Raw genomic sequence first — 14,555 nt, 5'->3', positions numbered from 1 at the left:
TTGCTTGCACGATGGCAAAGTGTTTCCTGCTGTATATAAAATATAGGGAAAATGTTTGCTGCATGATTTCCTTACTTGAAATCCTTAGGACTGAAAATAGTTCATAAATACTTTGTTTTCTGATTCGTTTTTGTGCACATAGCTGGGGAAGAGAAAGAAGAATGACAGAAATATTGTATGAGCAGTTATTCTTGTCAGATGAGGAGGCAGAATGGATTGAGGAAAACCTCTAAGAAAGAGTCTGGTTTTGATGAAACTTCTTGTTCAGTTAGAAGAGAATAAAACCAGTTCTGACATTCCAGAGATAAGATTTGCCTCATCTTGAATTTCCTTAACACACACCATATATCCCTGTATTACAGATTTTGGTGTTATTTTTATTTCATCCAAACATGTTCCTTCTTTTAATATTCATCTTACTCTTTTCATGTTTTAACAGTTCTTTCCTCTATTTTTCACAGACTGTTTTTGAGAGGAACTGTCGATCTGATGACTGCGCTGCTGATTTGAAACTTCAGGGTAAATTACTGCTATCTAGGTGAGCAGGTGAACTTTTTTCTTTCTTGGACACTAGTATGCCATTCATTTTATGTAAAATGACATTGAAAAATCAAAATATAAACACAAATATTTTAGATCCAGACTAGAAAGGATGGTGAAATTGATGTCACCTTTAATGCAAAAGGTCTTGAGATGTACACAGAATCTGAACTCTTGTGGTGGTGTGCTCTGGTCACATAAAGTGCAAGACACCTTCACCTTAACAGTCGCAATGGACAAAAATAGAGAAAAGAAATAGAATAGCAGAGGGGGGCAAAGAAAGTAAAGATGCATGCTCAAATCAAGTACCAATGTGGAAAATGTAATTTTTCAAAGAGAATAAAGTACTGTTCCTGACATGGTAGGAGTAAAACTGCCTGTAGAAAAGCAGTTTGTTCTGTCACATGTAAGGTTAAAAAAACCCCTCTGAACATTGCAAATTATCTTCAAACTATTGTTTTCTGTTTCTCATCTTGTAGTTTTGCAAACTCTTCTAAATACTGCTCCTTTCAAATTCTTCTTGTTGCAACTTGGGGATGAGTGTCTGATTTCACTTTCTTCTGGGTTAGTAAAACTCATCAAATAGACCAGAAGTGAAGTTTATGTACTTCCTCTTGTGACTGGTGATCCAAGGAAAATGCCTGTTGTTTTGCCTGGATGTGTACTCAATTTGGGGATAAGTCAGGCTAAAGGTGAACTTCACATGACTTCTGTTTCCTTTTTTTATTTCCAGTATTTTTAGAGATGGAAATGCTGATGAGGGTTATTTAATTGTGTGCCAGAGATTTTGCTATTTGATGGAGAATCTGTGAAGTGCTTTGCTTTCAGGTCAGGAAGAGAGTGAAAGACAAAAATGAAACAACCAAAAAACCCCAAACAAAACAACAAAAATAGAAGAGTAATAGTCACAGACATGTTTTATATAAATCTACAGCATGCTGTAACAGTACTTGGAGACAAAACTGAACCAGAGTCAAGTTTGAGAAGTTATCGACTTCTCCAGACACAACTGAAATCCACATGAATGTTTTGGGAGATTGGCTGGGAGCAGGGTTAGGTCTCAGGCTACAGAGTCCAAGCTTTGACTGCAGTTAGTCTGGATATTTGACTTAATCTTTGTGGTGAGCAAAATCTGTTGAGAGCTAGATATGTGTCTGTTAGAGAAACTAGTGAAGGATTTTGTCCCATAGTTGAGCAGTAGATAGCAAGGGACAGATCCTAAAATTTGTCAGTCAGTGTATAGTAATCATCACAGTAAGAGCTGCAGTTGGGATTGGACCATTAGGCTGTTTATATTTATGGCTGTTATTTATGTTATCTTGGCAATTTGGAAGTCACACCTGTCATAAGATCTTAGGATATTCAAATACAGTTTCTACATTTGTATAGCAAAATGTTCAACAAATGCTCTCCAATTTTCTTTACCCAGTGACAACCTGAAGTCCTTTTTGAAGTAAACAGGATGTTATCAAATCTCTCTGCACTGTGTGGGCTTTCTTTAGCTAAAGGGCTCTGTAACCTTCAGTTATTAAGAAATATAGCACAATGAATATCTCTTACAAAAACAGATTCTTGTTATTATTGCATGTAAAATTACCAAGAAACATGCTATGGATTCTGATTTTAAACAAGTGTTGTCTTGAATTTTTCCAGCCCCATGTGTTTCATGCAAAATAATCCCATCTATCACAATTTTTCCACATTATTCTTGATTGTGGCAAGTCTGTGTACAAAGCAATTTTTTTTTTAAAGAGCAAAAAATGTGACTCATTTATTACTATCTGCATGAAACATTTGACTTCACTGTTAGCAAGGTTATGTCAATACCTTTGTCTAAATAATCACCTCTGACTAAATTTGATGGACTTATTCTCGGAAAGAATGTAATTAATGCTGCACAGATACATTGAATTGAAATAAACAGGATGTTTATCAGAAGGCAGTGGTAAGTGCTGTCTCTCAGATCTGCTGTAGCTCTTTGAAAATGTTGCTGGACCTGTGGATAGGGTGGTTTGGTTAAGATCATCTATCTTGGCTTGCAAAAGACTTTCTCACCAAGAAAGTAAGTTGCCCAGATCTGATAGAAATAGTGCCCTGAATATTACTACCTAATTAAAAGACAGTCAACAGAGAAAAGGTGTAAAGAGTTAGTTTTAGTGGTGGAGAAAGCTGTGCTAGTGGTATTCAGCACATTCACGAATGATATGGGAAATAATCTGCTAGAATTGAATAGCAAGATGATACAGTTTGCTAATCCTACTAAACTATTCAGAGTGATGAAAAAACAAGCGAGGAGGTATGCTTTGATGAAGTATATGGTTAATCTGTGGATTTTTCTGTTTGAGATACTGTAAGTGCTGAGACTGCATATAGTAGTGAAATGGCAAATATGAATTCTGGAAGCTGCAGAAATATATCAGCAAAATGCCACTCTGTACTTTCCTTGTTCTTCCATAGTCCTCTTGCTTTTAGACGTAGTTGGACACAGGGCTCTCTGCTACATGAACTGGCTCTCCGTACACACTTTTCTTAAATTTGTAGCATGTTAGAGCCAAAAGCTGTTCAGGGTTCAAACTATACCTTTCTATATATGGCAAGGTATAGTTTTGTTCATTACTATATATGCTTTCAAATGTGTGCTGGTTAGAGCATAAATGTGCATAGGAAGTTAGCTCAGATTACGTTATCATCAAGAGAATTGTTTGCATTCTTATGAGCTCAGGAACTGCACAAGCTACTGTGATACAGAGTTCACCCATGATGCATTTGAATCATTAGAACTACCCAGTTAAAAGATGGCATCCAGCTTTGAAGATTTGAAAACCCAGTCAGTAACCAAGCACTATGCAGCCACTCGCTCACTCCCCCACCAGAGGGATTGGGGGAGAAAATTGGAAGGGCAAAAGCTAGAAAACTTGTGGGTTGAGATAAATACAGTTTCTTATGGGAAGCAAAAGCTGTGCACGCAAACAAAGAAAAGTAAGGAATTAAGTCACTCTTTCCCATGGGCAGGAAGGTGTTCAGCCATCTCCAGTGGAGCAGGGCTCCATCACACATAATGTTGACTTGGGAAGACAAATGCCATCACTTCAAATGTCTCCCCTTCCTCCTTCTTCCCCCCACCCACTTTATATACTGAACATAATGTTATATGGCATCACCAGCTGGGGTCACCTGTCCTGCCTGTGTCTCCTCCCAACTTCCCATGCACCCCCAGCTTCCTTGCCAGCATGGCAGTATGAAAAGCAGAAAAGGCCTTGGCTCTGTATAAGTCCCGCTCAGCAATAATGAAAACATCTCTATCTGAAATCCTGTGTTGAAATACAAAACACAGCCCCATACCAGCCACTGTGAAGAAAATAAACTCTACCCCAGCTGAAACCAGCACACCTGCATACCAAATGAATAATGGGAAAACCAGCCTCTGCTGGCAAGAGCTAACCAGGCCTGCTCTGATTTTAATTTTCTTGGGATATTCCTTCTTTCCTGAAAACTTATTTGTGTGCCCTTAAATTGGAGGCACTTCATTTTGATAAATAACAACTAAATAGCCCAGGATATTAACACTCAGTCTAAGTGAAAACATAATAGATGGTTATTTATCCGAAGTGCTAAAATTAAGCAAATCTGCAAGTGTTAGTTAGAAACTTCACTGCTATTCTGACCAGATATGATTGGGTTTGCCTTGTTATTTAATGTTGTTGAGGTACTGCTGCATGTGGAAATAGTGCTGCTGGGCAAGCTGAAACCCATCGCTGTGAATTCATAGAAGAGGACAGGGTAGGACTGTTTGGAAGCAGGCAATGACAAAAAAATGTTAAAGTGATGCCATGAAGATTTTTGCCTTTTCTTTATACCCCTGTTATACCCCTGTTATACCTTTTTACAGCTTCTGTATTCCTCGTGCTTTTTACCTACATTCTTGGACTTGTTTGTTAAGCTAAGAGACTGAACATTTTAGAAGCTTCGTAGCTAGGGATCAGTGTGCCCCAGACCCCAAGGTCCTCTCCAGAACATATTCTGTAAACCAAGATAGAACCATCCAGGGGAAGGTTCCTTGGGGAGGGGGGGCTCACTTGAACCTCTCATTGGGTAATCTTTGATAGATATGCTAATTAGTAAAGCCTATAATGATATACCCAATGTTGGGGGGGAGATAGACACGGGAGGAGAGAGATACAGAGACACAGGGAAAGACTCGGTGGGGTACGTCTTGATGCATATGACCTGGACGTGTACACCTAAGGATCCTTAAGAATAAATACCAAGGTAAAATCCCTTTTCCCCTTCTAACCGTGTATGCCTCTTGATTTTAAGACCAGGCAAAGGCATCAAAGCCTTCTAACTTTATCTGGAAGCTTTTACAAAGATATAGGAAGCTAGAGATAGGATGTGTTCTTCTTTTGAATGTTTCTGTTACAGTGAAAGGAGTCCTTGGTGACTTGGGTTGAAGACCAGGGTTATATGCTGTATTGGATTGAAGAAGAGTTAAGATGTATTTATTCTGGAAAGAAAAAAGATTTCAGTTAACAGAAAATCTCTTTAAGGCTTGTGCACCTTCGTTAGCATCAGTTTGCGTGCAAACCCATCCCTGCTTCCTGAAAGGATTGTTGGACAACGGAGCTGAACTCTTGTTGCTTGTGGCAGATGGTAAGGGTAAGGGTCATGGACTGTGGCTTGACAGGTTCATACCAGAGATTTGGAAAAACTGTCTTGCATAGGCAGTTCCTGCTGCTCAAGAATGAGATGTGCTGAGATGGTGTACTCTGCCATCCTGGGTTTTAGGACTAGTTCGGATAAAGTCCCTGCTGACCTCATCTGTTGCTGGCAATAGTCCTGTGTTGAGGATGATCAGAATGGTTTTCTGACCATTAGAAATCCCTTCCAACCAACTTTTCTTTAGTGTTCTGACTTGTCTTGAGGTAAATCCTCTCTGTAAACTAAGCAAAATTGCTTCAACAAAACCGGCTTTTCTTCAACTTGGAAACATCTGCGTGGGGATGGTTATGGCCATGCTCCAGCACTGTGGCTGGAAACTTGCCAGTTGGACTCCATGCCTCTCACTGATGCCACCTCTGCCAGTAAGAACATGCAGCTTCACAAGCGGGGAAGACTGGACCTGGCAAAGCAAACTGTGAAGAATGAACTCTCTAAGGTAGACGTTATGAGCTAGCATGTAGAAACAGCTACAGTGGTGTGTGCTAGTATTGCTGCAAATGGTCTTTCTAGGGGTTGGCCTGCACTTTCTCACAGGACTACGAGTGTTGTTAGCCTAAAACTACAGATGGCAATTAAGACTAAGGAGAAAATAGCCATGGAGTGTGCTGGGGACTTGACAAAGGCAGTGTTAGGAGAAACTGAAGGAGCAGAAGAGAGGCATTTCATCTTTCCAGTCGTGACTGTTCTCAAAACTGTTCTTAAAGAATAAATATATGAAGTTTTGAAATTTTGTTGAGTCTTGCAGCTGTCATAGGAGGTGGCAAAATCTGGCCTTATCCATGCTGTTATACTCTGTGGATAGTGGTGTTGGTGATTTCTAAAGGAAGAGACTTGAAAGTGACTTAGTGTAAAGAATATATGATGTATTCCGTATGGGTGTCTTTAATGGCACAACCTGAAACTGTAAGAGAAATAGGAATAGAATATTTTGCAATAAACTTTATTCTTTTGACCATAACTTGGTTCATGTTTCTTTTTAGCAGTTCACTACTGAAAAACAAAATGTTATGTTCATTATTATTGTCAAATAGTTTTTAGTGTTAAAATATATATTTATTACCTATCATTTGACTTTAATGCCTCACTCTGTTCTCTCAGCACAATAAATATCTTTCTATCATGTTTCTGCAGCAACTAGCACATTTTATTGAGCCTCTCATAGATGCTTATTTAGAAGCTGAACTGCATCTGTTTCCTCAAGGTGTGCATAGGTAAACTCTGAAGTAGGTGTTTTTGCAGAAGTTTATATCTCCCTAGCCTTTAAAATCTTGTATCCATTAATTTGGTACTTTATGTGGGAGAAAAGCTCTCTGGTCTTTTAAGAAGAACCTGAAATTGCTGAGGAAGGTCTTGTCTGACATACCAATGCAGTTTCAGCTCCTGACCTTATGCCTTTCCATCTGACTGGCTCTCTGCAAAGGCAGTGGTAGTTATTATGCCTTTTTAGGTTGTAACAGGAACCAGGTGAAAAGTGTGAAGATATTTGAGGAACCATGAGGGTGTTTGAAAAAACAGACTTTCTTCCAGCCATAATAAACAAGCTAGCTAAAAAGACTAAAGCAAAATGCGTGGTTGCTTCCATGTGAGATACAGCTCGGAAGCAAATCCTGTATGGCTGTGTAAATACGCTGACTGCCTGTGTGTTGCAATGAACAGAGCAGCTTTACTGAAAAACAATACAAGAAGAAAGAGAGATGATGTTGTGAATGTCATGTAGCCACTGTGTTCCAACACAAGCTGTGTGTGTGATATGTAAGTCAGGTTGTAAGCATAGGACTATGAGCCCCCTTGGATAGAAAATGCTGTAATAAATATTGCTATTCTTAAGAAGGTTCCAAGAGGACGTCTGTCTTTTGTGTATTTATTTGACATGAGGTTACCTTTTATCTATTATTAGAACAGAATTGCGTATCCATCCGAGTGCTTCTGATGTTTGGCTATTAGGAAGAAGCAGCTTGCTTTTATGTGTTGGTTTAGAGCATCTTCAAAGGCCACTATTCATTAGGCTTAAATTTATGTTCTTCTCCTACAGACTAGCTGGAGTGGGTTCCTGTATATACTGCATAAAATTGGGGTTTTTTGGAAATGTGAAATTGGAAGCAAAAGTCACAGGAAGCCAAAGGAATGACAGGTGCATTTTGCAGAAATTTTCAAGTTTTTCCAATTATGGGTTTAATTTAGTTGGAGTGAACACTTTCAAAAATTCTCTTATGAAATGGGATTTTTGAGAAATGTCCTTTTCCATCTGAAAGGTCAAGTTTGTGGTTTGGGCTGCTTCTCCTTCCATTAGTTCCTCTGGAATTAGCCAGAGAAGGGACAAAATTCCAGTCTGTCAAAAATTTCATCGAGTTCAAAATGTTTCCATTTTAATGAAATAGTAATTTATGAAGAAAAAGTATTTTCCAGTGTCATCTGGTCAGTTCCTCAGAAGATTGTTCTTGCCTTTTTTCCACATAAATTCCTTCTCTGACTTACTAAAGGATTAACATTTTTTATGCCAACACTTCTTTTATTTTTATGACCTCTTTTTTCTTATGTGTTGTTCTGTATATGATAAGCAGGTAGATGATTTGATGTGATGTTTTAGGATGTAATATCGAAGTACTTAACCCAAGCCCCTCTGAAAAGACAAAGGAAAGTGTTCATCACTTCCAGACTTTGAGCTTACAACTCTGAAGTTTATAAGCATATAATTTGTATTATTGAAGAGTGAATAATTTTGTATAGGAACTGTCTATGCAACTGCAAAACTGACTGTTTGCAATTGCTGTGTATAGATACAAGGATGAATATGCTTCTGCACCTATTAAAATCAGTGGAAGGACTCCCTCTGGTTCAGTAGGTGCATTATCCAGATATTAGGTACCTGATTTGAAAAATGAACCTCAGAAGTTTCATATTGACTTGTCAAATTACTACAGAATGTGAGCTGAAAGAATCCAGACATCATAGGTAAAAACGTGTTATGACAGCTTTGTCCAACTTGCTTTTCACCAGCACAAGACGTAATGGCATAGAACATGAGTTAGTGTTGTAACAGTGCAGAAAATCAGTGTGTTCTGAAGGAAGGAGCAATAACAAAATTCTGATCAGAAAATTCAAAGCTTTTTGAGTGTATCTCATTAATATAGTAATGTTTATTTAAGAAAGTTAGTAAAGGTTTTCACTGATCATAAACTTTTGCAAAGCCAGAAGAAAAGCTGCAAGCCTGTGGTTTAGTGTGGGAAGCAAAGCTCTTTGATAAATTTGCCCAGGCTCACACCTCAGCACTTACCCTCATTTGATCATACAATGGAGATTTGTTTCCAGAGAAGCATCATGTTTCATAGTATTCCTATTGAGGTTTTATGCCCCTGAAGTGCATCTTAACAAAACAGTCATGATGAGGAAGCATAATATCCTTTTATGTGGAGCTTAATTATTTGCTCTGGTAATATCTGTTTTTCCCTTCCTCTTCGATCATAACAGATGAAGAATTTGTTTTCACTTATTTTATCTTTCATTGAATAAACACTTCTTTCAATAATATTTCTGACATTCTATTTAGCCTGGACAGTCTACCCTAAGTAGCAGAGCTGTTCAGATGAAACTCGTATCTGCTTTACAAAAAACAACCAATTTGAAATCAGCAAATGTTATGATTTAGCATTTCTAAATGCCAGCGAAGTGGTCTTGACAGTCAAGGCCCTATGTGTATAAAGCTGTGTGTGCCAATATGGATATTCCCAAGTCTCAGGGCACAAACACAGAGCCATGACTGCAGTCATGTGCTGCCCAGTGGTTGTTTGGTCATTCCCAGTGCTGTCCTAGCTCATGAACTTTTAAATTACCAAAGATGTTCTAATGAGAAAAGAATGATGAAACATTGGTAAAATGGATATGAGTAGATTTCTTTCTTTTTTCTCAAAAAGTCATACGAAGCTGTAATTTAAGTGCTTTCATAAATTGGAGCATGGTTTAATGTTATTTAAAAGTGATTTGCTGCACTGCAAAGGGTGCTATGAAAAACTACTTACTACCATTTCATGTATTTTAGTATATTTGTAATTGTTGGGAATTTAGCTTTTTTTGGTGAAGCTATGACACAGAGTTCTGATTTCTAATTTATTTGTCTTTTATTTATCTTTTACCTACAGATAGTTGTTAGTGTATTGAATGCTGAGTTTGTGAGGCACATGGAAAACTCTGTTGTAACTCATCTGCGGTTGGATTTGCAGTTTCCTGAAAGGGCAGAGCCCATAATTAATCAGGATGTAGTACAAATTGCAGTGGGAGCATCATCTCAAAGCATAAGTGAATGTTTTCTGGTTTTGAGGATAAATGGGGATGAAGAAATGGTTTCTCAGTTTCCATCTGGTTTGTTATGTTCAGAGCTTCATAAATCTCTCCCAAAATAAATAAGTCCAGCATGATAACAGTGGACAGTCCTCTTCCTTTTGAAAATAGAGTGATGGAACCCATAAGGATGGTAATAGAACTATCAAGTGACAAGTGCTAACAAACCAGAGTAGTCCATATGTCTTGTACAAGAATACAGATTCCTAGTCTCTATTTTCTAGTAACAGGTCACTGATGATCAGTCAAGAATATTGTATAAGCCAGTCTTGTCCCTTTGTAAACACTGGTTTTGTTTTGTAAGGATCATTTAACTGTATCTACAGAAGCAGGATTTTTTTTGTTTGTTTATTTTAAACCAGACGTTGAAGAGATGTTCTTTCATATAATTTGACTTCATTGCTGGGCTACTGTGTAACCCAGCCCTCCTTGTGAACATCTCAACATCACTGAGTATTTTATGGGCCTAAGATTGTTAAAGTCACTGTTGCTCTAGCAACCAAGGCATAAAGCTAACAAAACAAAAGCTTAACCTCAGGAAGCACTGTCATATATCAGCTGCCTCAAGAGGTGGAAATTCTTGATAATGTACAGACCACAATAAGAAGCAGATGCACTTCTGTTTTGCATTTGTAGTGTACATCTTGGCTGGTACAGATGTGCACATGTATATACATATATATATCATATATATATACATACATATATACATCGTCTTTTGTGATGCAGCTACGTGAACTTTTTCTGTATGACATCTTGAAATTGCAAAATCTGGTAAGCCTGAGGTTCTTCATAGGTCACCAGGTAAATCCTCTTGCTGATTTTGTGTGAGATGGAGAGGAAATGTGCTGATATGGGGATATGTTGCTTATCATGTTTGACATTTAGACATAGCTTAATCTTGGAGTATAACACCTGCTACTGCAAAACCAAGTGCCTTAAGTAACAAAGCTATACTGTTTCTAATGTTTTCTCTCTGTTTAACTGCCTTTTATTAACCTCTGAAAGTGACTGCTGGATAGGGCACAGTTCTTCTCTCATCAGTGCTTAGTTGAGTATGGTTTTTAAATTGCTTATTTCACCCCAGCATTCCAGGAATAGAACAAGCAGTTTAAGCTATCTAATAGCAGGAAATCTATTTCTGAAGGCATAATTTTTATGGTAAACACATAGGTTTGCATGATGACTTCATTAATTATCTAATTTCTAGAAACAGTGTGGTATAAAGTGCTATTGATTCAGCTTCAAATTTCAGATCTGTGGTCAACAATCATGCACTTAAGAGGGATCTTCCAATATTTTAACAAATAGGGAAAATATAGAGGTGGTTTTTTTCATGTCAGGCTGGTGTGTGCAGCCTCACCTATGTGCCTGATACCATTTATCTTTTGCATTTCTTTCTTTCTGCTACTAGTAACTAGTTTTTGTCTGCATTGCAAGCTTAGGATGCTGTCTTTCACACATGGAGGGATAGGTTTGACCCAGAAACACAGTAACATTGATTTCAAGGATAGCTTGTAAAGATGTTTGTTCATATATGTGACTGCAAGGGTGAAAGATTAGATTAGGGCTTCTGCAGGTGTTGAACCTCATCTTGCTTTAATGTCACAGTTTCATAAACTAGAGCAGCTTGATTCAAGCCAAAAGCTGCTCCCTGGAACAAACATTGTGTGGAAACAGAGGCTGCTCATTCGCCATTGATTCTTCAATTCTGTTTATAAAGGGTTGTGAACATCTGGGTGTAGTTGAAATTACTGATAATAATAAAAGGGCAGCAGATTTCTGTAGGGTGATAAGGGGTATTTTTATAGGGATGTTATGCCCTGTTCTGTCTATTTTATTTGAAAGTTCAAAGGCGCACATGGATGGGATTTACATCTGTTTTGTACTTAAGGGGAAGAAACTACAGTTGGGGAAAAGAGGACAATTTCCAGAGAAGCTTTGAATATATGGTAACTAGGCAGAATTAGAAGTTGCTGTTGTTTCAACACCATAATAAAGAGTGGTGTGTGATGTGTGTCTTCCCCCCGCCTCCAATTCCCCTGCCTTCTCCATCTCTTGTTTACTATTCAAATGCATTCATTTTTAACATCAAAGTATAGGAAAGATGGAAAAGGTAAGGTCTGTGCCATATTTCTGAATTGTAGTATATATGGGAACTAGAGCACTAGAGGCAGCAGCCCTGTGCCAAAAAGGTGCTGGCACAAGCAGTTCCATGGCCATGGCCCTGGGCTCGCCACCGTAAGCACTTTTTTTCATACGGGACATTTAGTTCCTTCCTAAGGGGAAACACTGGAACATTGTTATTCAGTCTCCATTAAGAGCAATATTGTTATGGTACTGCTCTTAAACTGTGCCCTTCGGACACGAAACCTTGGCTGACCACTCATTGAATTCTCAGTTATGTTTTTCCTATCATCTCATGTTATGTCCTACTCAGGGCACACTGCAAAGTCTCTGCTTGAGAAATACAGAAAAAGATCATGAATGATATGATCTGATGGCCTCAGTGCTAGTTTGCCATAGCTGGCTTAATGTACCTCAGATAGGCTCTGGTCATCAGCTGTGTAAGGTCTCTTTGCGCCTCTGCTATCGTAGACTTGAGAGTGAAAAGGGGAAGGCAGAAGCTCAGTTAATGCAGAATAAGCCATGGTATCTTGAACATTTGGCCCAGTTGTTAGCGTGAATTGGCTGTGAACTTCCCAGAGAGAATTGCAATGGAATCCTTTGGAATGCACATGCAATTAGAAAACAGTGTAACCAAACAATGTAAAATCCAATAGCTTTGCTCCCTGTGGGGTGTTTAAAATTTTTATTTGGTTTATATTTGTTTATGGGGCTGCTACCTCTCAGTTTTGCATTGAGATATCAAATGAATTCCCAGGTCAACTGAGGGTTTCAGCTTTTCAGTGGCCCTTGAGGTTTAAGTATTTGCAAAAAGTCCTCCTGAAGTTCAACTAACCCTGAAGCCTGCAATAAAAAAACCCAACAGAAGAAAGGTATTCAGAGCTGGTGTAAAGTGTCTGTGGAGACAAAATTAATATTTAAGTGTCCTAGTAACTGCAAAGACCAGCTGCAGCGCTGGTTGGTGAAGGTAGAAATCTGTTTGGATCTGTCACAGCACCAGTTTACACCTTTTATTGATTTCAAAGCAAAAGGTGGGGTTCTTTAATTTCATCTAGTGGAGTTGGAGGACAGATTGGACTTTAGTTGTTTGAAACATTTTTACCCATTTGCAGTCTAATTGACCACAGTAGTAACTTCCACAGTCTATTGAGCAGTAGTGGCAATTCATCCATGTAGTTGCTAATTTGCTGCAAGGAAAGAAAGGTTCCTAATAGAAAAGGGAAAGTTAGTGACCCAGATAATAGGGTAAGTGTGACCCTGACACATTCCTTGCACTGTGTATGATCTGCACAGGCTGAGAAGAAGTGCCGAATGCCTTCTCACTTTTAAAAAAATTCATCCTGATGAAACAGGAATGAAATATGAAATAGAAAAAATGTCCCTGCACACCATCTGGAATGCAGATTATGCCTTCACTGACCGATGTTAATAAAAAGCAGCATCTTGAGGGGTGGAGAAATGAAGATTGCAGATCTTTTCAATTTTTCTTCCTCAGATGGTCTTTTGTCCCACACTGACCATAATGCAATGATGTGATGCGTACATTAACAACTAGAGCATTAAAGCTTGCAAAAAAGGTATTTATCTTATCCTGGAATTTGCTTTCCTTTTCTTAATCACTTAAGAAGTAAACCTGAAATACTTCTATTTACATTCAATGTGTATTACCATTGTCAGTGAATTCAAAACTATAGCAGAAGTTTGGAGCCTGATTTTTAGAATTGCTTGTTACTTGCAAGTTTGGGTGATGAGAATGAAAGCTGGAGGTACTTAGTACTTCTGAATTTAAAACTTTTTATTTCTTTCCATGCAAACGTTGATAACTTGACATCCTTCAGGTGTCTGTATGTGTGTACAAATGTGTTTGCCTATATATAATATATACATACACCTACAGTCTACCCAGAACTTTTACTCAGTTCATTTTTTGGGTATAGTACCTAATGTAACAAGATGGTGGTATTCTGTCCAATTAACTGATTATTTCTTGATATTTTCCCACGTGTTTTATTTCTTTACATTTCTTTTTCCTTTTTGAGGTTTTTTTTTTCTGTTTTGTTTTAGCCTTTCTTCCTTTATGTGAGCAAGGTTACAAGGGTCATGTTGAGAATGTTGGCAGCTTTGTAGTTCTCATGAAAATATAAACAGAATGAAAATATAAACAAAAAGTCATTGCTTGATTACGTTTCTTAAATTGTTTGACAAACCTCTTTGAGATGAAGGGGTGGCTTTAGTTTGTTTTCTTGTTTCTGAGGGGTGACAACAATTCTTTAGTTGACATATTTTGACTTGGCAGCTATAGTGCTTAATGTGTGGCAGGTGCTGGAGGAGGATGATCCCAGGCTGGCAGCAGAGCTGTTCCAGCACCACAGGAGGCTTCTGCACTCATGACATTACTCTCTCAAGCAGCAAACAGGGCTTGGCAACTCCTCTGTAAATGGGAAGATTCCTAATCCTCTTCTCACTGCAAGTGAACCTGATTCATTCCAGATGTATACAGATTCAATGACTCAGAAAGCTGCTCTTTTAAAATGGGACTTACAGCACAGTCTTATGGGACTTACAGCCTTTCAGAGGGAGAGCTGAACTCACCTGCCAGCCTAAAATCAGTGAGGTTTTTTGGAGTGTATTAGTGTGTGAATGTTGTGTAGGAGCATCTACAGTGTGCTTTTAAAAGTGGGTTTTCTTTCTCTGCTGAGAAAAATGTCATTTTGGTATGATACATTTTTAACAACAGAGTGGTAGCTTTAGAAAGGAGTGACACAACCCACTGGTGTTAATTTTTGCATTATTTTTTGTGGGGTCCATTTTAAGTGTGATTTTATAATGAGAAT

At 38.2% G+C, this 14,555-nt stretch overlaps 1 protein-coding gene across 1 annotated transcript in view; it reads left to right on the top strand.

Moving 5' to 3' along the window:
- ITGA9 (integrin subunit alpha 9) overlaps nt 1-14,555 on the top strand; it is a 244,048-nt gene that overhangs the window by 127,059 nt on the left and 102,434 nt on the right. The window contains exon 17 of the mRNA XM_048296306.1: nt 462-538. Coding sequence (XP_048152263.1) covers nt 462-538 — 77 coding nt within the window. The remainder of the gene's footprint in view (nt 1-461; nt 539-14,555) is intronic.

The sequence above is a fragment of the Corvus hawaiiensis genome, chromosome 1 (genome assembly GCF_020740725.1).
Source record: "Corvus hawaiiensis isolate bCorHaw1 chromosome 1, bCorHaw1.pri.cur, whole genome shotgun sequence".
Taxonomy (NCBI): domain Eukaryota; kingdom Metazoa; phylum Chordata; class Aves; order Passeriformes; family Corvidae; genus Corvus; species Corvus hawaiiensis.
This window is presented reverse-complemented; position numbering and strand designations above follow the sequence as displayed.